Source organism: Micrasema longulum, unplaced genomic scaffold (genome assembly GCF_059751315.1).
Source record: "Micrasema longulum isolate JH-2025_06_02 unplaced genomic scaffold, ASM5975131v1 h1tg000513l, whole genome shotgun sequence".
NCBI classification, from domain to species: Eukaryota; Metazoa; Arthropoda; class Insecta; order Trichoptera; family Brachycentridae; genus Micrasema; species Micrasema longulum.
Window position 1 is genome coordinate 189,118 of NW_028277710.1, and position 24,162 is coordinate 213,279.

At 31.1% G+C, this 24,162-nt stretch overlaps 1 protein-coding gene across 5 annotated transcripts in view; it reads right to left on the minus strand.

The window, feature by feature from the left end:
• Positions 1-24,162, minus strand: part of LOC148280905 (tensin-2-like) — a 194,312-nt gene that overhangs the window by 75,122 nt on the left and 95,028 nt on the right. For 4 of the 5 annotated variants that reach the window (XM_088227613.1, XM_088227611.1, XM_088227612.1 and 1 more), the window contains 5 exons: positions 12,974-13,048; positions 6,431-6,607; positions 5,566-5,741; positions 2,202-2,345; positions 978-1,129 (listed from right to left, as the gene is read on the minus strand). In XM_088227613.1, the coding sequence (XP_088083739.1) occupies positions 978-1,129; positions 2,202-2,345; positions 5,566-5,741; positions 6,431-6,607; positions 12,974-13,048 (724 nt within the window). Of the gene's footprint in view, positions 1-977; positions 1,130-2,201; positions 2,346-5,565; positions 5,742-6,430; positions 6,608-12,973; positions 13,049-15,240; positions 15,514-24,162 lie in introns of those variants that run through there. The other variant, XM_088227615.1, reaches the window with a different exon arrangement.

Consider the following 24,162-nt stretch of genomic DNA (forward strand, 5'->3'; position numbering starts at 1 on the left):
TATGTCAACTTTCTATGTTTTTCTAAATCGAAACGTTTGTGAAAACAACCATAACATAGAAATAAGCCAATTACGATCAACTAAATGAAGTAATCAAAGCAATATTCCATAGATTCTTGTCAGGTTAGTGAAAGTAAGAACGCCAACCGTTTCATGACGTCACTACTGAAAAGTGACACACTGATTACAGTCATTTGGTGCGGTATTTGACAAATGTAACTTTAAAAAATCATATCTTTGTAAATACGCACAAAAAAAATATTTTTTTTGCTTAGTTAAATAGTACGCAAATAGAAAAAAAATATTAGAAAACAGTGGAATTCCTCATTTGAGCCAAAATTTATTTACTATGTATATCAAAACCGTCAAAACAGTGTTAGAATTTCGTCAGAATATTATTTTTAAAAGGTGTTGCAGAGTCCAGTAAGATATTGATGTCTAGAGTATCTATTTGATTCTATAAGGGCAGGGAACGATTGGTGGGTGAATTCGTTGCTGCATTGACAGATGCACAGGTAAAATGATTTTAAAAAGACTATAAAAAACATACACGTATAAATAGTACGGCCCGCCATCCAACAACATGAATTTACTTAATTGCATAAAAAATAAAATGATAAGTAATTGAAACAGTGTTATTCAGATAAATTAAAATAACACAAATAGGTACAAAACAAGGAGATAGTGGGAAGAAAATTGGTGTGGAGCGGTGGACAATGAATTAAGGAAAGTAGGAGAGAAAAATTACATTAGATTTGATGTCGAGAAATAAAGAGCAAAAAAAGATAAAACTTATATTCTGAATCAAGGTTGTCAGTTCTCTGAAATTGATGAGGAGTTGTGGAGGAAAGTAGGAGTGGAAAATTGCATTTGATTCGATAATGAGAAATAAAGAGTAAAAAAAGACAAATCGTCTATTCTCTGTTATTCTGAATCAAGCTTGTTAGTTATCTTCTGTACCTATGGAATATACTCACTCGAGGTGTAAATCGGGACCATTCCTTCATAAAGCTTCAGGAATACGTGTGATAGCGGTGGAGCACCAACGACCGTGATATGAGTCAGCCATAGTGGAGAGGCATTGACTCTGATCCCCCCAGCTAGCAGACCAGCGAAGTATTCCACATACCTGACAAAAAATAAATAAATATTACAATTCGTTGCGTGCTTTTTACCTAAAATAGAAAATGCAGGTACTTTATGAGGACGATCATCAGCTCAGATCAAGATGGTTGAAAATAGAACACATGCTGCATAGAGTTCATTCCTCAATATACATAATTTAGTGTACCACGTAGTGCACGTTGGTGTTAGCTTCTAATGTCATGTGTCCTATCAGGGAGATGGTTTTTGTGTAACTACTATGGTGAAGGTGTATAGTGCGATGTACCTGTTAGTGGAATTAATGCTCTGATGAAGAGATGGGTACGCCTCGAAACCGATAGACATAGAAACGTCGGTAAGTGGTTACCGTATTTGCAAGCATTTATTGATACATTGTATCTATTAAGGATAGCTATGAACATCGGGTTGTGGTCCCGTGATAGTATTGTAGACTCATGGGCCAAAGATCCGATGTTCAAATTCCACTCTACCATAACTCGATTTCCATTTTTTCAGCACAAGTTTTGTACGCCTTTTAGGAAATGGTCTGAAAATTTTAATATTTGAGTAAATAATAAAAACTCAAGTACTTCTTATTTAAAAAAAAAAAACCTTTTTTTTAAAAACAATAATATTAACATGTCTTTTCTGTTTATGATAGCTTTTTGAATTGTGAAGTACATTAAAAATTTATCAATTTGGTTTTTTTTTAAAACGAATTGAATGACATGATTTAAGTGTCAATTCCCTTTTATTTTTATTTCGAAAAAAAAATATTTGCGTCTTTCTGATTTACTAAAATATTTCAATTTTGGGACTATTTTCTTTTAAGCTTAAATAACTATGTTGAAAAATAGGAAATAAGTTGTGTTAGAGCGGTATTTGATTTATTTCGAGCGGTACCTAGGACCTCCAGCGGTGCTTTTCTGAAACGCTCTCGTGGCCGTAGAATACACTTTTATCTCGTGTATTTTGAATATAAACACGCGAGAGCGTTTGGAATATCACCCCTGATCGAGAGTCCTCGACACTACCGACGAGACCACAACCCGTATTAAAGATATTTTTAGGATGATAGTCATACAATTCGAGGATACCTTCTATCTGAGGGATTAAGTGTTGGCGACCCATCGAGGAACCTTCTCATGGAACACCTATCCAGAGCATGTTCTTGTTTCCCACAGATGGAGCTGTATTGAAGGTATGCTGATACAGCCACTGCCAAACGTTCTCGGCTTCCACTAAAATAAAACAATTTACATTTTGAATAAAGACATACAGAAAACAAGATACTTATGATTTAGTGTTTTATTAAACGAGATCAGATAATAATGATTAAATGTTATCAAATATGTAAAAAAAGGTTTACAAGATTGCCTTCGTGTAATAAATTATTAAGAAAAGCTGCATTCTATGTATTTTTAGGTATATATCTTCTTTATATTTATAATTCTTTTGCACGTGTGATGTCACTGAACTCCTCCTAAACGGCGTAACCGATTTACGTGCGGTTTTCAGCGAAATGTAGATTATTGCGCTGCGCGTGTTCGTAGATATTAAAAATTTCAACCAATCAATATAAAAAAGTTACTAGTATGAATCTTTTTTACATCGACCTACCAGGGTTGCATTTAACTATAATACATGTGCAAATCAATGGAAAGATGTTAATTTTTGTGTTAAAAAAAGTTTGTTTTTGAATGTTTACAAACAAAATTCGCTTCTTATGGATCCCAATCAGTTTATCCTTTAATTAATTATCATTTCTAACCATTTATTTTTTTTACTGGATTTTTGGTGATACTCAAATAGACGTGCATAGACGCTCAATAGAAATTGCACAGAAAAATATAATTAATATAATGTACAAAAAACATTGACTATTTCCTAGTAATTAATTATACGTAGAGAGTGGACTCCTTAGTTTTAGAAAATTAAATTTATTTCAGTGTCTGAAAAATGTTCACTTAAATAGGGAATTATTTAGTAATAATTTAAATCGTATTAGCAATAGATCCGATAGGGTACTGTCAGTTCCAGGATACAGAACTAAGTTCGCACAGAGGCACTCCTTACATGTTGGTCCAAGATCCTTCAATATTCTACCTAAGGAATTACTATATATTCTACCGATGGTTATGCCTGTTGGAAGGGCTACCGCTATACTGAACAACACAACATCGCTCTGGATGTTGATCTGTTCCTTGATCTTCTAACTAAGGAACTATAAAACATTAAATCGCTGGTACAGTTTAAAGTAGGTTTGAGGTCTTGGAAGGAACAGATAGATAGAACAGACACCTAAAAAAAAAAAAATGTATACTGCAAATAAATCCTGTTTTCATAATATCAGCAAATGTTAATTTTCTTTTTCTTTCCTTTTTTCTTTTCTTTTCTTTTCATGGTCATGTCATACCATATTTATATGTTATAAACTTATTAATAATTAAAAAAGGAATGGCCCACGCTCAGACGCTGAAGTCTTTGTGGACATTTTTTCTTATTTATGTTATAGCTTAATTTTAAGTTTTTTTTTTAAGTGTATTTTTTTATTTAAATTCTATGTATGGAAAAAAACAAATAAAAAACAAAAATGTCAACTGAAATTCAATACATTTTTAATGAGTGCATCCATGAATAAAGTGCACCCCCGTTGGTGAGAAGAGCAGAGTTTGACATTTGAAAAAAGAATTCTATATTTGAAGCCAGCAGAAGCAAGCTAACGTTCGGGCAGGATAACGTCTGTCGGGTCCACTAGTATATATATATATATATATATATATATATGGTAATGATAATGATAAACCAAATTAGGTAATTAATACGCAGGTTGACGATTTCGAAGAATAGCTAAAGATAATAAAATAATACCTTGCATTATTTAATAAAACAATCTAAGATAAATTAATAAGTTCCTTGTATAAAACTTTATAGCTTCTAATTTGACTGACATAGTGTGAGGACATGTATAGATATTAAATGAGTGCAAAAATGATTTTTTTCAATCAACAATATTAAAAAAAAAGAAAATCAATAAAAAATATCGAATCGGTATTTATTTTACCTAAAAACAAGAAACGGTGAGATTTATAAACATTTATGTCATTTTTAATCAAGAAATTTTCCTGTATGGAAACGCCAACATGAATTTTCCATCCACTTATTTCAATGCCCGGCTAAAGTAGAATATATTTCGTACAACTATACAGAGATGGCGCTAGCATTCGTAATTTTCCCCCAAATTACATAAATTGATTTATCGTCTAACATTTTTAAGGTTTAATAATGCATGGATTTTCTTAGTTATTTTTAACGTAAGTAAAAAATATATTCTTTTGAATACTTTTTTAAATTTATTATGTGTGTTAACATAGAAAGCATGCCAAGTTATCTTCTTAACCTTGGTATAAAATAAATAATCAATATTGCTGTTTTTGTTAGCTTGTCAGTTATTTAAAAAAATATTTTACTCTTGTAAAATAAATGTAAGCTATATATTATGAGGACATTATAAAATTAGTATATTTCTTTTTAACGTACCTTCATACTCGGACAACCAAATATTTAATTTGGAGAGCATAGAGTTGTTTTTTTTATATTTAATTTTTCGCTTAAGAATGATATTTATCTACTCTTAATTCTTGCAATAATTATGTCTTTAAAAAAAATTGCAAGAAAGAAAAAGTGTGATTTTTAATGTTGGACTAAGTTTGAACGAATCATAGAAATTATTTTGTGATAAATTTAAAATTAAAGCATTGGAAGAGCTTTCACTCTTGTGTGGCTGTGATGTCATAATAGTCTACATACAATACACGACTTTTTTTTTGTAATTATCAAATGTACATTTTCACACCGGATTCTGAAAGTAAAAATTTTATAAATATGTAGGATTTTAAAACAAAAAATATTTATCCTTGCTATGCCAATACAGCAATAAATCTAAATAAGACAGAGCTTGAAGATAGAACTCTGAACAGGGAAAACAGAGACGCTGTTCTGTGGTCAGTGTTTGTATATTAAAATTGGGTATTGGCAGTGAGCAGGGGTGCACGCATGTAAGATGACCGGCGTATTTATGATTTTTAATTTATTTTCCTATAACATGGCCAAAGTATATTTTTATTGTTATAAATGATGGAAAAATACTTATTAAATAGTATGTTTCTATGTTTATTTTCAAATGTCTGAACTTCAGAATATTCTATCTTTTGCTTAAAATAACACAATGTTACATCACCGCGCGCAAAGGATTTTTTACCACAACCTTTTAAGAGTTAAATCTGGAGACTAGAAATATAACCATAGGACCGAAACCTAACTCTTATTATAAAGGCAATTAAAAAACAACACATTCACAACAAATTAAAATTATGTAGCTAGTAAAGAGAACAAAAAACTGATGTTCAAAATTAAAATGAAATTGGCTGAACAGAATGATTTCATTTATAAGGTAGTTACCAGGAGCGCAGGACGGCCACGTTGGCAGGGTGAGCGGCAAGCCAACTGTCCAGATGTTTGCAGAGGGCACAAAGCCTCTCCAAGGGCGGTGCGAGTCCACGTGCCCAGCCCAGTTCACACACTTTCCCGGCATGCTCCATAACCGCACGTGCTGGCTGCTCGCTCACGTCAAATACCTGGTGCAAAACACAATTTATTTTAGATTTGAAGGAAAAAAGGTTTTTCCTCTAATACATCATTATTCAGATACTCAACAGTCACTACCGCTACCCAAATTTGGATCCCATGTTCAAACTCAAACAAGATGCTCGTCTTCGACACTAACATCCCAGGCTGGAGAAAATGAGATTCAATTCTAATCCACCGAAGCATTTCCTGAACAATAGGGTTGTTGATGGTTGGAATTAGCTGCCACAAGAGCTGATCTCAATGTGTAGTCTCAATGGGTTTAAAAATGGACTAGGTTTGTTTTCAAAAAGTTAAAGTGCGCCAACAATCAACTTTCATCAAAATAGATTTAAACATAACAGCCTTAAGCTGATCAGTTAAAGTATTAAATAAAAATAAAATACACTTGATTTACCTATACCTGTTTGACCAATCTTTCAGGGTTCATTAATCCTACCTTATCAAACAATCTTATTTGCATTTCTACAGTTTTTTTTATCATGTCTGTCCCGAGTTGCATAATTTGCAAATCAATTTTCAGGCTTCAATTTTCTCCATATTTATCTAAAATAGCATTTAAACCATTTGTTCTAAGCTAGTTCCATGTTTAACATCCAATTTCAATACACAAGTATTTGGACAGCGTGTAATAGCTCTGTTAATGAAGTTAAGAGTTTAAATAGCATTGTTTACGTACCATGTAATGCTGTCCATGTTTCGTGTTTAACATATTGGAAACATCTCTCTCAGGTCCTGGAGACATGGAGTACCTTGGCGGTTCCCCTTTATGTGCTGGAAGCCACAAAGCCATGAGCCTTTCAGCAGCATAACTCAGCTCCAGTTGCTTAGATTTTCCAGATGATGAGTCCGTTTCCTGGAACATTCCAATAAAGAAGAGTTTATATATTTATTTTAAAGAAACAAACAGTCGACAGTGATATAATAACGTTAAAAAAATATAGTTTAAAGAAAGACCAGCAAAGTTTCTAAATAAAAATCATAAATATTATTAAATTGTAATACAACAAAAGGATGTGTTTTTGTGTATTTGTATGAGAGTAAATGTAGATGTGTGTTTATGTGTATTAGTGTGGGAGTAAGTGTTCAGGAGTGTGCATCATTAAATAGTAAGTGGGATCGTATCGCAGCCAGAAATAATAAGTCTTAATATATTTTTTAATAAATTAAAGGGCATGTAAAATATTATATCAATACATGAAAAAAAAACATTATAGTTAGAGCAAGAACGATAGAGGAAAGAGTGTTGTGCATAGTTAGTGCTACAGACGGGCAGATAGAATAAATGCTTATTTCTTGTCACGCGAAAGGGGACATTAAGATTAATTTTGGAGAGTAGGTTAAAAGAGTCTAATTTATTATCTAATATTTGATGTAAATAGCATAATGCAGATACAGTGCGTATATTTTCAAGGGTAAAAATCCATTTCGTTTGGCAGATTGGCTGTAAGTAAAAAGGATTTTATTGTTTTTATAATTATAATAACATTTTCAATCCTTTTTATGTTTGTTATTTATTGTGGGCTCTACACAACGGATGCAAACTTCAAATTACTGCAATTAATCAATTAGTTGAAAGACTTACCACAATTGAAAGGGAAAACAATTCGAAGACTGGAAGAAAAACATGTTTAATGATATATAGACGATCCAACGTCATAACGCTTTACTAATTCAATTTCTAATTTTCGTTATACGCATAAATAAGGTTAGTCAATTGCATAATTTTAAACTGAGCAATAGAAGTCTTAATATTCCTTATTAAATTCAGACGATTTAGTAAACTACTCATCTAAAAGCCTTTTTTCGTTAAATTAATGTATGGTGTGAGCCATTCATGTATTTTTATCTGCTGTAAAATACTGTTATATGTAAATATACATTTACATGTAATATAAAGGCGTTATTAGGTAAAATCGTGGATATTTGCATTATTATCATAAGCAACAAAACCCAGTTGTGAATCCAGACCCCTCAAACGGGTGCATGGATTAAGCTAATACATTTCTCGAACTGTTCATTTGGTAAATAAATATTTCAAGCTTAATAAAATTAAAATCTTGCCGTACTTAAGTGTTTGAATGAGCGATAAATATATTTTTATTGATATGGGTATACACATTCTAACGCCATAATTTTATTGATATCGTTTGATTCCCCTCTTTAATAGAACACGAAATTAGCTAAAGGTGTGGTTGTCAATAAATAAGATAAGGCTATTTCATTTCGCAGTAATTTTTTTTCCGTACTTAATATTATCAGGTAATAGAATCTTCATTAGAGTGTACATTTTATATATATATCGTGGGCATACAAGAGAAATTGACCAAGTGACAAAATCAATAATGTTCACGGGGGCCATTTTAGTGTTTTTCTAGAGTTCAATTGAACGTAGTTATGCAGAAAGCAGCCAGTCCACAATTTTGAAAAAAATAGATATTGATGTTATCGGGTGCAGTAAGGTCAATTCTATGTCCTGCTAAAAACAGCAAGACCGCTTTCATACAAAAAATTGTTTAAATCCCCCTTTGAAAATGGTGTCCATCACAAAAACGGCATTTTTCAATTTGCAGAAAACACCTACAGAACTAAAAAAATATTAACGAATTTAAAAAATTATTAAAACTGGTCAAACAAACAATTAAATTCTGGTTTGAAATATAAAAAAAACTAATATGTTCATTGTTTATCATTTTTTAAAGTCAAAAACAATCGAACTGTTGTGTAGATTTGTTTATTTACTCATTTCACAAAGGTGCTATTATCTCAGTTTCACATTTCTATGGCTGGCTGCTTTCTGCCTAACTACGTTCAATTGCGTCTTAAAGATTAGATTTTTCAAATAGGTGGTTGGTAATTTTACATTATATGCACGATACTTTTAACTTTAATGTAAAGTATAAACGTATTTAAAAACAATATTACTTTTATATAAAAACAAAATTGAAAAACTTTTTTATGTCAATTTTACCTGTAAAATTTGACATAAAATTTTGCAGATTATCATTTTTGTTTCGTTCATTGAGGGAAGTAGTATTTTATTTTATAACTAAAAAATAAGGTTTTTGGGATTTTTTATTTCAATAATCCATTTTTTATATTTATGAAGGTTAAATAAACACAGAAGTACAAAATAAATAAAAAATAACAAATAATAAGGAAATGAACTTTTTATAAAAAAACCGTATCTGTCAAATACAAAATGTATACCAACTTACTAACTACTAACTATTTACTGGTGACATCACCTACAAGTCAAATTGACTAACTGTTACTTAGTCAATTCTTTGGATCTTAAATTTACTAATAAAAGTGACATTGTGTGTTAATCAGTTTTACTGTGAAAATCTGTGAGATGGTGTGAAATGGTCACATATTTTACAAATAATTTTTTTTTTGGAGTGTCGGATCGACTTGGCATTTTTACCAGTCAAGCATGATAATGTGATGTCAAAAAGTCAATAATCTCAATTTCGTCATTTTTGCAAATGGCCACTTTTACATGTATGACCACGATATGTAAAAATAAAAATTACAAAATTATTCATAATTATGTTCAATAGTCGTAACGTACCTACGTGCATAGGTATCACGTGGTTCGTTTTGTTTGTGTGAAGCTTCTCTTTACCCAGAATAAAGCCCTCCGGGAGATCGGATACAAAAAATGTTTTCTTACGCGCGGTAAAAATTATAATGATAATAACAATGACAACAACAACATAATAATCATAACAGAATAACAATAACTTTATCTACTATTTATTTATTTATTTATTCATATTTTTCGCTTACAAACTATAAATTAATAATAAAAATAATGTGACCTCACTGGGGTTTCCCGTGCCGAGGACACCTAACAATTTAGTTTTTTTTTATTACATTTGAGAATAAACAAAGAAGACTCACTTAAAAAACAAACATAATTAACAAATATTCAGACAGTTTTAAAAACAAGGTTTATATATACATCTATATTATTTATATTACAAAACACACAATGAAAACAACAAAAACCTAACATAAGCCATACAGTTGTGGAGCAGTTGATTCAGCATTGGTATGGGCGAATGAGACAATCCATTTTACTTCTACCTAGCTCCACTATCCATTTTTTTATAGCCTTTTTAAACATTTTCTCATTACTAATTGCTTTAATAGATAGTGGAAGTAGGTTATAGATTTTAATTGAATAATACTCAAAATCCCTTTGTCTGAAAGTGGTATTAGTTTGTATTTGTTTAAGTTGTTTATGTGTTGAACCACTACATTTTTGAACCACACACTACATTTTTTTTTTTTGCACCACAACAGGCCAGGAGGCCTAATTACAGTGGTGAATTCAATCACAGAGCACCCAGGCTTGAGAAAATTCACATTTTAATTTTTGTGTTCTCACCGGGAATCGAACCCGGAACCTTCCGTGCGTGAATCAAGCGTCTTGACCACTACACCACGGAGGCCGCCGTGTTGAGGATCTAGTGATTATATTATTTGTATGTGATGTATTGTGGGGGTTATGTCTTTCATTTGAGTAAGAGTAGTGTTTGAATCTATAAGTGAGTATTGTTTTAGCGTATAATTGTTTTGGTGTCATAAGTTGTGATTTATGGAATATTTCTTCAGTAGATGTCTGTATCGGGACTCTGAGTATTATTTTAATGATGGATTTTTGTGCAACCAATACACTATTTAAAACTGTGTCACTCGCACCACCCCAACCGATTATACCGTACTCCAAAATTGATTGGCACAATGCAAAATAAATCTTTAAAAGTTCCTCTACATTAATTATATTTCGAATGGTTTTGAATAAATACGTTAATTTCTTAAGTTTATTAGTAACATTTTCAATCTGCTGTTTCCACTTTAAATTTATATCAATAATAACTCCTAAGTATTTGACATTGTCTGTCCTATCCAGTATTGGGCAATTACAATGAGCACTTTGAAGACAATTATTATTATGTAGTTTGATGTTAAAATAAGCATTTTGTGAATAGGTTCTAGAACTGATTTGAAATGGAATGAAGTTAGTTTTAGATTTATTAAGAGTTAAGTAATTAGTATCTAGCCATGCCTTTACTATATTCAGATATCTTTCGGATTTTTCATATGTTTCCTTCCATGTCTTATCTTTGAATAATAGAACGGTGTCATCAGCAAAACTTATAACAGAACCATCAATGTTTAAATGGCACAGATCATTTATGTATATTAAGAATAAGATTGGTCCTAGAATACTACCTTGAGGTACTCCGTAGGTAATATTGGTTTGGTCACTTATTTTTTTATTTATTTTGACAACTTGTTTTCTGTCGTCCATATAACTTTAAAATAATTTTAGTTCTTTATTGTCGATGCCTAATCCTCTATTCCTATATACATACTTAGTTAATAGATTTCTCTAGATCATGTCTAGCCGACCTAACTAGGTACAACCTGTTTTAAGGCAGACATTTTTATGCAAAAATAAACATTTACATTATCCACCTACTAGTTAATAAAATATACTATATTAAATTATACAATTTATTATTTAAGAATGTATTTTGAGTAAATTTTCAGATTTTTCTCGACCAGGTTTACCCAGTAACCAATTTTTTACATTTTTTAAAAATTGAATCCGGGTCATGGTTTTACAATGTTCGGTTACCATATTAAATATTTTGGGGCCTAAAAACCTGAAATTTCTTTGTCCGAATTCAGAGTTTGTGATAGACCCCATGACCCCACCTCTAGTTTGACTTCTAGTAGTGTGGGAGTGTTCCTTTTGGGATTTGGAAGAATAATTTGCTTTTTTTTTTTTTTTTAATTACAAAATTAAATATTTATGAACTTATTAAGGCTTTTTAGGCTATGCTCGTGTCAAGCCACAATAAATAACAATAAAAATACATAGTAAAATTAATAAGATCAAATTATAATGACATAGAATCACAATCTAGAAAAAAAGGTAAATGCAATAAATAATGAAATTCCAAAGAATACAATGCAAAAAAGATAATCAGAAATAATTTTTAAAATATAAATTATACAAATTAAGAATCACACATAATCAAATATACAAAATAGTGGTATCATTAAAATCAACAAAATAATAGTAAAATATAGTAGTATTAAAAAAAAATAACACAAAATAAGAGCATGATTTAAATCAACAGAAAAATAATATATATATATAAAAGCATAATTGAAATGATAATTGAGTTATGTTTTCTAGAAGCATTATAATTCTAAAAACATATAATTGCCTTATATCTAAGATCACAAATTTCTCAAATAACTTGATGCTGGGGTACCTGAAGGGCTTTTTTAATTAAAGCATAGTATCTTGAAAATGTACTAAAAAACATTAAAAAATATTTTTATTAAAACAATCTTCTTTGAACGATGTCACTAGTTCATATGAATCAACCAATGATAAGAGCGTTGTGAAAGATTTCCGGTTTACTTACCGTCGACGGATTAATCGACAGAACTAACTGAGAAGAAGCAGAAGAGAACTTACGGTCGCCGATTAATTTTAGAAATACAAAGCCTTAAAAAATCATAGCGCTGATAAAACGATATTTAAAAATTAGAAAAAAAATGTTTTTTGGCCAAGTTTAATAGTCTATTAACAAATGAGAAAAAACCCAATGATCTTTCTCATTGGGTAAAGGAAGGCAAAATACGTACATATTTAATTTAGTACTCGTTATTTGGCATATTATTTATTACTCCTATTTCTTACTATAGTATAGACGAAAAGATGAGTTTCTAGAAACCATATCTCAATCGTCATTTCAATTGTGTTTTTATATATTTTTTTCAATTGATTTCAATCACACTATTATTTTATATGATTGATTATGTATGAATCTAAATCTGTATAATTTGTATTTTAATATTTATATCTGTTTTTTTCTAACTTTTTACTAAGCTCTTTCTTGTGTCATTATATTTACAGTGGATTGGCATGATAATGTGATGTTAATATTTTTCTACTTATTTTGTTTATGTAATAGCTGTTAAAATCCCAAATAAAATAAAATAAAATAAAATAAAATAAAATAAATAAAACACTGTCTTCTTTGGAATTTTATTATTTATTATTTTTATTTTGTTTTTCTGGATTGTTATTCTATTGCTACACATGTCAATGTAATTTAATTTAATTGATTTTATTATGTATTTTGAATTGTTAATTATCTACTTAAAAGTAAATGCTTTATTTATTTACCTCATTCATATGTCGTATGTGCGTCATAGAAGGAGGAACTGGGGTCATCATAGCGGAAGATGTTTCTCTTGGAGGCTGGAAAAAAGAAAACCATCCTATTAATTAGGTATTAAATATTTTAAAGAAATAAATGAATTTACTTTGTTTTATGAACCATTTTTTTAAATTGTCACAACCGACTAGTTTCGGCAACTCACGTTACCCTCTTCAGGGTTATATAATAACTTTAAAATATAACAATGAACTACAAAGTTAGTGCTACAAACATCCATAAAAAAATATTTAAAAAAAAAACCCATTTACATTAAATATGTTTAGTCTAAAAAAACAATTATTTTTCACATTCCTTAATATTAAGAAGATACAAATTTTGACTTAGTTTTATAACATAAAAATATTTTTAGATAGGTAGAGAATAATATTTTTTCAAATCGGTACTTATATTATGATTAATGTCGGCTAAATATACAACATATAAGAACCTGTTTACGAATTGCATGCTTGCAATGAGAAAGTTTAGATTTTTTCAATATAACCCAAAATAAGATAAAAATATTTTTGAGTATCGTGTTATCTTCGCCATGATTTTTAGTTCTGTTATTTCGAAATTACTCCGCCTGTGACGTCACAAGTTCTCGTCGATGAGTTCTGCTGATATTTAAAAGTGGAGCCCCGTAGCGTAAAAATATACTAAACGCTTAAAAAAATGACTATCGGAAACCGGAAATCTATCACAACACATAACAACGCTGTAATGAGGAAGTTCAGCCCTACGGGAAATTGGATGTAAAAAATGTATTCTTACTCGCGGAAAAATTACAGCATTAAATTGTACCGCGAAGTTTCATGAAAACGTATGAAAACAATTTTAAAGGCGAACTACTTTGAACGACGTCACTAGTTCTTCCGAATTAACCATGATAAGATGCCCTATGGCATGGAATGCTCTCACAGCAGAGGTTCAAGACTGTTAGAGTGAAGTGATGTTTCGGAAAAAGCTTAAAACTCACTTTTCTTTAAATCATTTGAAAAAATCCGTAGCATGAAAATAAATTGTTTTAGTTAAATTACAAATTTCAAAGCTTCAATCAAATTTATTTATCTATAGAATCACTATGTAAAGCGCCCTTGAGGTATTTTAATACGAAAATAGCGCTATATAAGTAATCCATAATAATAAAAAAGAGAGTTGTGATTGATTTCCGGTTTATAAGAAGTCACAAAGGAGAAGAAGAAGATAACTTGAGACGTCACACGCGGAGTAATTTAAAGAATACAAAACTTTGAAAAATCGTAGCTCTGATAATACGATACATACATAAAAAAATGAGTTAGCTGAATAGTCTATCAACAAATTAAAAAACAGAACTTCCTAATTGATTGGCTGATTCAAAAGAACTTGTGACGTATTTAAAAGTAAATTAAAACCATTTATGTTATTATGTTAATACATTTTCGCGAAACTTTGCTGTACAATTAAATGTTCTAATTTTTACCGTGCAAGAAAACATTTTTAACTATACATCCCAGTTTCCGTAGCACTGAACTTCCTCTTCCAGCAGGACTTAAGTTTTAAGATTGTTTTCAGTATACCTATATACATTAAAAAATATATAGAATTAATGAGATATCTACATCTACATACGAGTAAGTACATAGGTAGGAGTGGCTGAAAAGTACATGAGAGATATTTTATTTTTCATTATTTCATTTTTAAAACAATAAATCATAAAATTATTTAAGTCTCTTATAATGTCAACTCTTTTATTTTGTTCTAGTATAAATGTATTATATTTATGTTTGTGTACATATTGTTATCCATTGTCATTTTTCATTTTGTTGTCCTTATGTTTTTTCATTGTTATTTGTAATTTGTTTTCGGCCGTTACTATTAAACCCCTGAAATTATTTACAGGTCATAAACCTTGTAAATGCTTACATACTAATAATCCCCTATTTCTGTTGAAATATCTATAAACCTTGATAAACTCCCTAAAGGGTTAATATATTCAAATAGAGATGTAGGACATTAAAAAAGGTAATAATATAAAAGTCTAGGCATTTACACTATATTAATAGTAATTGGCTGCTTTAACTTTACACACTTTGCAACATTCTCTAAAGGGTTGTAAAATTCTGTATTTATCCATAAAGATATGGATTCCCATAATATTGTTGAACGAATTTATTTTTAATTGTAGTTTTACAATATTTTTTTTTTGTGAAAAATATTGTTTGTTATGTCGCGTTGTTATTGATTGGGTTACCTTAAACGCCGATTCCAAAAGCTGTGCAGTTCTCCAAACTGCGAAGGCCAAGCCAAATAAGACCCTCCCTGTGTCTGGAGGGGCAGAAGTCGAGCGGGGGGCCATGGGGCAGCGTTGGCCTCCGCCCCCTTCGCCCCGAGACAGGCAATGAATGCACATGGCGACTCCTGCCTACCGCATTGCTACCACGAATTTAACTCACTTTACTGAGGATATCTTGGCTCAAGTATGTTTTATTTTTCTTTTTTTCCATCACGCTTGCACTTGTGTAATCTAATTAATGTACCGATAGTTTTAAAATGTGTTAATTTATTTATTAATAAATTATGCAAATCCCAAGGGTCCATTTTTTATAATTACATTAGGTGAACAAAGTTACCGATTTTAGTGCCGAAAAATCGGATTTTACTGTTTTACAAAGGTTCTAAGCCTTGTGAAAGTGTCGCTTAATCCCATATCAGAGGTCCAAGGTTCAAATACCTTCTACCATTAAATGATTCCAATTTTTTAGGACATTTATTTACGACTTAGTAAAATTGTGTATTCTAAAATTTTGTAATAATAAAGTTTTGATAAAAATAATATGCTGCTACAGTAGTGAATGTGTGGTTTAATATTTGTGGTATAAATAATTTGGATGAATACTGATCAACAAATCTTCTAACTCTTCCCAAAATTGAATTTTTGTTTACAATATTTTTCGTTACCGTCACAGTATTTTTATGAAATGTAATTATTGTTGACCATAATATTTAGTGTCCGATTACTATAGCATGTTCAATTACTACAGCACCCACCCTGCTTTAAATTTTCATACAAACATACACATTTTCGTTCAAATAATTCGATTTTACTTCATTGAAATAAAAAGATAAATCTCTTAAAGTCCCATTGAAATCCAGGTCCAAAAAAAAACATCTTAAACATTTGAGTAAAATAAAATTGAGCCTAAATCTTCTAAAAAATAATATCAGTATAGTATAGTTTCTAGAGGTTGGGCTTATACAGAGACTTATATACGTATAATGAGTTAGAAACTACCTTGAATATATCTTCTCTTCAAGACCGTCGAAATAAATCTGACCTTAAAGTCCTATTTAAAATTCTCAACTCACTCTTTGATGCGCCTGAACTACTGAGCTCAATAAAATTAAATATCTCAACTAGAAACCTCAGACAAAACTTACTCTTTCGTACCGATAACCATAGAACTAACTATGGTTTTTATTCCCCTATGCCCAGAGTTCTTAGGTCTGCCAACAAACATACCAGTCTTGATTTCTTTGATAACAAGTTGTCTTCTTTCAAACGATCACTGAATCAAATTCAATTATAAGCACCTCTTTCCCGCTTCCACTCCCACAAAGTCTACTATAAACCATTGAGACTTTCTATTTTTTTAATAATAATTTTCTATGTTTAAATGTGTGCATAAAAATACCCACTGGGCGTTTATATAAATAAATAAATAGTAAAAATGAAGCTGAATTTTATCCAAAATAAATAATTTTATGTTTATATTAATTAGGTCCATTTCTTATGGTTTCGAGACTGAAAAATTCTAATCCGTTACCGACGAAAATATATTTATTATTTATTTAAGACCTAGTGACTCCCTTATATTGAAAAGGGGGTTCGAGTTTCTCTGTCATCGACTGCAAAATATTATTTTACATGGGCATAAGGGTGAATTTATAATCATTATATACACATGTATAATCCATGTAGCTTTTTAATTGGAACATGATAGTCTGTTATGTAAATAGTCAAAAAATTAGAGCACGCAGGACAGTGTGAAAAATTGTTCCCAGAAGCAAAACTTTATTTTTAGTATTTCAACCCATAAACTCCCGAGTTTTGAAAAATAAAATCATTTTTCAAGAAAAAAAAATTGTTCTTTTCAAATATCTTATTCTATAAGTTCCTACATTGCTGGGACTTATCCTGAAAGTAACTTTAAAACAAAGAGCACCATTTTACAATGTACTGGTCCGATCCTACGATCTACGATACTACGATCGCCGACAAAACTAATATAAAATCCTTTTTTTTCTTTTTTCAGCTTTATTATTTAATTTCATAGCTTGACACATAAAAAATATGTGGTTCTATTTTCCTTTTCTAATTTAATTTTCATGTTTCAAAAAAAAATAATAATACAATTTGCAATTGGATGAAGGTACTTGACTTAAATTAAGCTATTAATCGAAAAAATAAAACTACTGTATTTGTAAAAGGTAAACTTAACAAAAATATTTATGGAAAGATAACTTATCGTTAGAAAAACAGCCAAAAGCTTTTTTTTTAAATGAATATTTAATTAATTATGATTTACCTAAAAAAAAATATTTCGGGTAAATCATAAGTAATTGTTTGTAAATACTATCACTTTAAAATCGCTATTAAGAAATGGATAATGGAGGTGGGATGCACACGGATTGATGAGTCGATCAGGCCAAATAGGTAGAAATATTTATTTGAGTTTTTATTTAGTTCTATGTGTACTTATGATTATGATTTGATTATGTTTCATAAGGTATATTTCAAAATTATATAGAATGTCTCCCTCGAAATGAGACACTCTAGTGAGGAAACATTATCTTTAATGGAAAAAAGTAATACGTAAATTGCAAAATAATAAATAAATAAAAAAACAAAATACTGCGATACAACAGATTTTACATTTGTTTGCATCCTGACCTGAATACAATTCTGTGAGTGAAATAAAACCAGAATTCTAAACAAGTATTTTTAACTCGACGGCTCCTCTCCGATAATAATCCTGAAATGGAAATTAAGAGGAGAAAAGTCCACCTCGAGGAGTAGTGGCCTGTGCTTTCGTCTACCACACTTGAGGTTAGATTCCTGGAAAGTTCTACATAAAATATAGGCTTTCCAATAAAATATTTGATTGTTAAACTGAAAAGTTTAACCAATCACAACTTTAAAAAATAGTCTTAAAAGCAGGTCACGGAAAGAGATTTCTTTAAAAAACCTATGTTGCTTTTTGGTTTATTGTTTTTTGTTCTAAAATACAAACATTGTGTATTTTTTATCTATATATATATATGGGTATATATGTATATGGATATATGTGTGTGTATATATGTATCAGTGTGTATGTGTGATTTTGTTCGTAAATTCATCCTGTCACGTTAAACTGATTAAACCAGTATACCCTTTACTGTACTTTACTGAATGCTCTATAAACTATAAGGTCCACTATATTTCATTAATCATAAATATTATTGTAACCGGTTGATATAAAAAATCAAGTGGCGTAAACAAAAATACGTGTTAAATCAATTACTTAAATCTGATTTGATAAACGCATATACGAAATGAAGGTGTTAGGTCACTTGGCTTCAAACCTCAAATGAGTAAGAGTCTACATTATGTTTGACACTGTGCCACTAGTACAATCTACATATAAAATAATTTTATAGTACGTAATCCAGACAGCGAAAGAACGGCTAATAAGATTTACATAATGCATGACCACATCCAAAGTATACTTAAATATGGACACGTCAAAATTCGAAATAATCAGCGTGCATGAATGAGAAAATGATTCAATGTAGAAGAATTGCGAAGTCTTTGTGCAAGGACAGAATGATGAAGCGTTCTATCCTCTCTGACTATCACTAAGGAAACAGCGTGATGATTTTTTTGTTTGTATACAATTTAGCTGTATATAAATATGTAGGTTGTAGAAGCTTGCATTTTTGTTACCCGCGTTTTTCAGATTCTAAAAACTTAATCAATACATATTTTTATCCATATTATTATATATTTGTTGTAACTTTACGACATTTCAAAATGAATTTAATCATTGTATTTACATTTCCAGCCTCGTGGTGTAATGGTCAGTGCGTTTGCCTACCATGAATTTATCACCTTCTTCACGTTATAACCACCACGATTTTTTGTGACTATTTACTAAAGGTATTATTCATTTCTGTCGGCCTCGTAGTGTAATGATCAGTGCGTTTGCCTACCATGCAAGAGGTCTCGGGTTCGATTCCTGACATGGTTGATGTGAAATATTTATTTAAAAGTGTGTTTTCAAACCAGAATATTTTATGCTCCCTGGACTGGAACCTGAAGCGTAAGACTGATCATCTTACATTAATGTAACACAAAATGATCAAGATACACTGCGATTGGTGTACCGATGCAGTACCCTATGCACAATTGGGTGCAGAAGGGGAATGATGATGATTTATAAAGCGAATTTCTTAAAAAAATATTTCTTAAACAAGTCTCTTTCTTCAAAAACATTCGAGCAGTTATTTTATTTTGGTTTATTGAATTTAGTATAAAATACTTGGTTTATTTATTATGTACCTAAACCTATCTTAATAAATAAATAATCAGTAGTTGTCATAACCACCTACACATCTTCGGTGATTGTAATAAAAATATACTTGATTATTTGATCACCAGACGCCTCCAGGAGACGAGGAGACCCTATCGTCAGTTAACTGTCTTGCCTCCTCCCACGCCAATTCCGTGTGTCTATGCTCCACCGAATAAAGCCGAAAAATCGTCATGGATGGACTTCCAGGATGGAGGGAGCACTCAGATATGAAGCAGAGACAACATGAGTTAAGGCTGTCTTCAGGCATCCCCATCACGCGTCCAAGCCTGGTACACCACCGCACCCTCAAGACCCTAGTTATAGAAACCAGCTCCATTCGTTTTTACACTGATATTTTATTGTATTATAATTCAATATTCTTTTGTGATATATTAAGGGAGAGTTACAAAAGAAATAATTCTATAAAATTTTTAACTGTTTACACGTGGATTTTTTTCTCTACTTATCTCTCTTTTTCTATAATATAAAATGATTTTTCTCTACATTTAAAGGTGAAGAATATGAAGATAATGAATTTATTCTCGGCTGTATTTTTTCAGATGAAATTAGACATAAAACATAGACACAAATTATATTTCCCGCTAAAAAAGGCTTGATTTAAAGAAAAAAACAATTTACTGTGTATTTTGACCACAGAAAAAAGATTAATAAATACGATTAGATAAAAATGGATTATTCGGTTTAAGAAGTATTATTTTGCACTAAAAAATTGCACTTTGCACCACGATAACACTATTTGAACCACATTTTATTAAAAATATATCAACTCTGTAAAAAATGTAAAATATTAAAACAGCTATGATTTCAGATTTCGCATTGAGAACTTTGATTTGCTTTAAAAGTACTACTTGACTGAAATAAAGCTGCGTAAGAGGCAACAGACTACTGCGGCGTTAAAGAAATGCGACTGAGATGAATCCCTAAAAAGCGTCCCGGCGCGCGGTCAAAGGGGCGTCGTTGCTATAGCGACGGCGCTGTGGGCGTCTGCCAGAACTACCGTTTAGGGCTGCGCAATTCCAATCAATATATTATATTACTATTTTACTCGTTTTAAAACATTTTAAACTAGTCCACCTTACAGAGTAGTTAATTAACCGAAATAAATAAACAATTAATTTAGTATCTCACGAAATATTTCGTAAATTTAAAAGGGCATAATATTTTTAAAAAACTTTGAACATTATTGGTATTGTAACTTTAACAGGTATTGTAACTTTTGGGGATTATTTTAGAAATGATAAAAGATAAGCCAATGCAGTTTCAAAACAAATAATAAGGTACATAAACGATTAGTTACTGATTTGATTATTGTGTGGCGGGTCGACAACGACGGCACGAGCCGAACATTGCCGAACGCCGACGTAGAGCGTACGAACGGGCCAAACCGGCGGAGAGAAAACTACCGGATTCCGACCTCACCGCACGCGTCTTCGAGGCACAAAATTACCGCCAATTTAGATTTACCAACTTCATTTTATTTTGCCTAATATAGTTATTAGAATCCTTCTTTCAATGTGTTAGCTTCAGTAGTTTAGTTTCGTGAATAAATCTTTGTGTAAAACGTAAGTACCCTGTTTTACTTGCTCTCATTCTGTGCACCCACATAACTCTGTACATCACAAAATTAGGCCACTCACTAGGTGCCTACATAAAAGTGGTATACCCCGACGTTTGAACACGAAAACACAACATTAAACAATCAATCACGGTGACCCCATTCAAATTCCATAAAAATTGCGCAAAATTTCAGACAGAAATATCTTCGCTTGACAAAATTGTACAACAATTATTTTTTTTCGGTCGGTACATGAAAAATTTAAAATTTCATTTTTAATTTGATTGCACTTTTAATTTATTTGTAATTAATCAAGGTTAATCTATTTCAAGGTTAACTTATTGTAAGGTTAATTAATTTAGTATAATAGAATTATATTATAATAATTATAATATATAATAGAATTAGATTTTTCAAAGACCGAGCGAATCGAGTGAATTTTTCTGTCGGTAACAATCTTCAATGTAAATGTAACTAATGTAAATGTAATTAATGTAACTAGTGAATTGATTAAACTGTGATTAATTTCTTAACAATATTACTCGGCCGGGATTAATTCAAACAGGTGATTCATAATTTAACTAAAATTATTATAAACAAACATAATATAATACGTTCGAGCGACTCGCTCACCAAAAATCGCACGCCGAGTAATACATTCCTACAACACATATAAATTTTATTTTTTTTATTTTTCTTGAGTCGAACACACAAACAATTCACACGAACATTTACATAGGGTGCCAGATTGAGTAGAGGTACTTACAGGGTACCGGAAAATAATTGTTATTTATAGTTCTTAAATTTTGTTTTTTTTTTTTTTTTTTTTCAAAAATCCGGTACATAATTATTTTTGACAAATATTATATGGCGAGACAAGCGTGACGTAGGCATCCGAAAGTTTTCTCCTTGTGAACGCACTGCGGGAGTAAGTTTTTTTTTACCAGCGAAATCTATCGGAAATATTTTTCAGCTGGCGCAGTCGTTCACAATACTTGCAATTTGTAAAATATTATTTTTGTAAACAACTTGAAACTATCAAACAAACAGATATTCGGGCGGCTAAGCCGACGAATGTTTAACTTAGTACGTGGACATTAGTATCCATACTTTTTTTCTATATACATTATATTGTGTGACTGTACTATATATGTTTATATTTTTAACCTAGGCTATGCATGTTATTATGTGTTACAGATTTGAAGTTTTTACCATAAACATTTTTAAACTTGATATATTGTACAACGGACAATCAAAAGGAATATTAATATTGAGGGGACCACTCAGGCTTGGAGAATACAAATACCTAATAGTTGGAAAATGTGTTCCGCCGTATGGTAAAATAATTATTTAAATTTTCTGTTTTTAATTTTCTTTTCTATAACTTGCACAGTACATACATAACAAATAGTGACTCTGACATTTAAAAAATAAATATTTTTGTTTGAAATTTAAATTTAAATTTAAATTTAAATCTAATAATTTAAACTTAACTTTTTAATACAACTACACTCATTATTGAATACTTTTATTTCAATATTTTAACTTATACTGTAATCATTATTACATACATTTTTCTGAATTTTTTTTTTTAAAAACGAATATTTTTAAACTGTAAACAATGGCTAACAAGGACAACACTGACTTGACAAATATCAACACAGCAAACAACATGTTCCACACGGATAGGATTAGCGTTAAACTACCACAGCTATGGGTGAACAACATCGAACTTTGGTTTAAACAGATAGAAGCACAATTCGAGTTGGCAAACATAGTTTCAGAAGACGCACGTTATAGTCACTTAGTGTCAAAACTTGAACAAACGCACATAGAACAAGTTTCAGATATTTTACTCATGGAACCGAACCGAGCAAAATATACGAGGCTGAAGGAAGCTATAATCCAACGCATGGGCTGTCCACAGGACAGAAGGAGAGAAAAACTGTTTTCTTCCTTACAGCTTGGGGATCGAAACCCATCCAGCCTACTTAGAGAGATGCGGACGCTAGCAATAGGTTTACAAATAGACGAAACGACGTTGCAATACTTGTGGATACAACAACTGCCCAAGACGATCCAAGCGCATTTAGCCATAAGCGAAGATGACTGGGATAGGCAAGCGACGATAGCAGATCGCCTAATACAGGTGTACACACAGGATAATGTAGCGGTAGTAGGTACCAACAATAAAAATAACATTTGTAGTTTAGAACAGTCCGTACAAGCTCTAACCCATAAGGTAGAGAGTTTATTTCACACAATCAACAAACAGCATAGTCACAACAACAATAACAATAGATTCAAACACACAACAAGTAACAGCAGTAACAATTTCAATAACAACAAATACAACAACAATTTCAACAAAACAAGCTATAGGGCCAACGGAAATAACAAGAAAACTATTCTTTGTTACTTCCACACAAAATTTGGCGATCAAGCTAAGAAATGCGTCACACCATGTGAATTTAAACCGCATCTAGCTTCAAAAAACTAGATGGTCGAATCATAGCGGAGGCGGCTGATTCAACCAACACAACACGTCTCTTTGTTAAAGATCGTGATACCGGTGTGTCATACCTCGTTGACTCCGGATCGGAAATATCATTAATTCCTAGATCTTTACACAAACGCCATGGAGAAAAGTCTAAGCTAATTCTCTATGCAGCGAACGGGACTACGATCCAGAATTTCGGAGTTACCACGGTAACACTGAATCTGGGATGTAAACAAATGTTTACATGGAAGTTTATAATAGCGGATACGACACGCCCTATTATAGGAGCAGATTTTCTCCACAACTTCCACCTGTTAGTAGATGTTAGGAACAAACGGTTAGTAGACAATACAAACGGCAAGATAATCAGAGCATTTGACATCTCCACAAACAACAACATAACATGTTCCATATCATTAACAGACAAAACCAACATTTACCACTCACTCATATTGAAGTATCCACAACTAGTAGATATCAATAAAC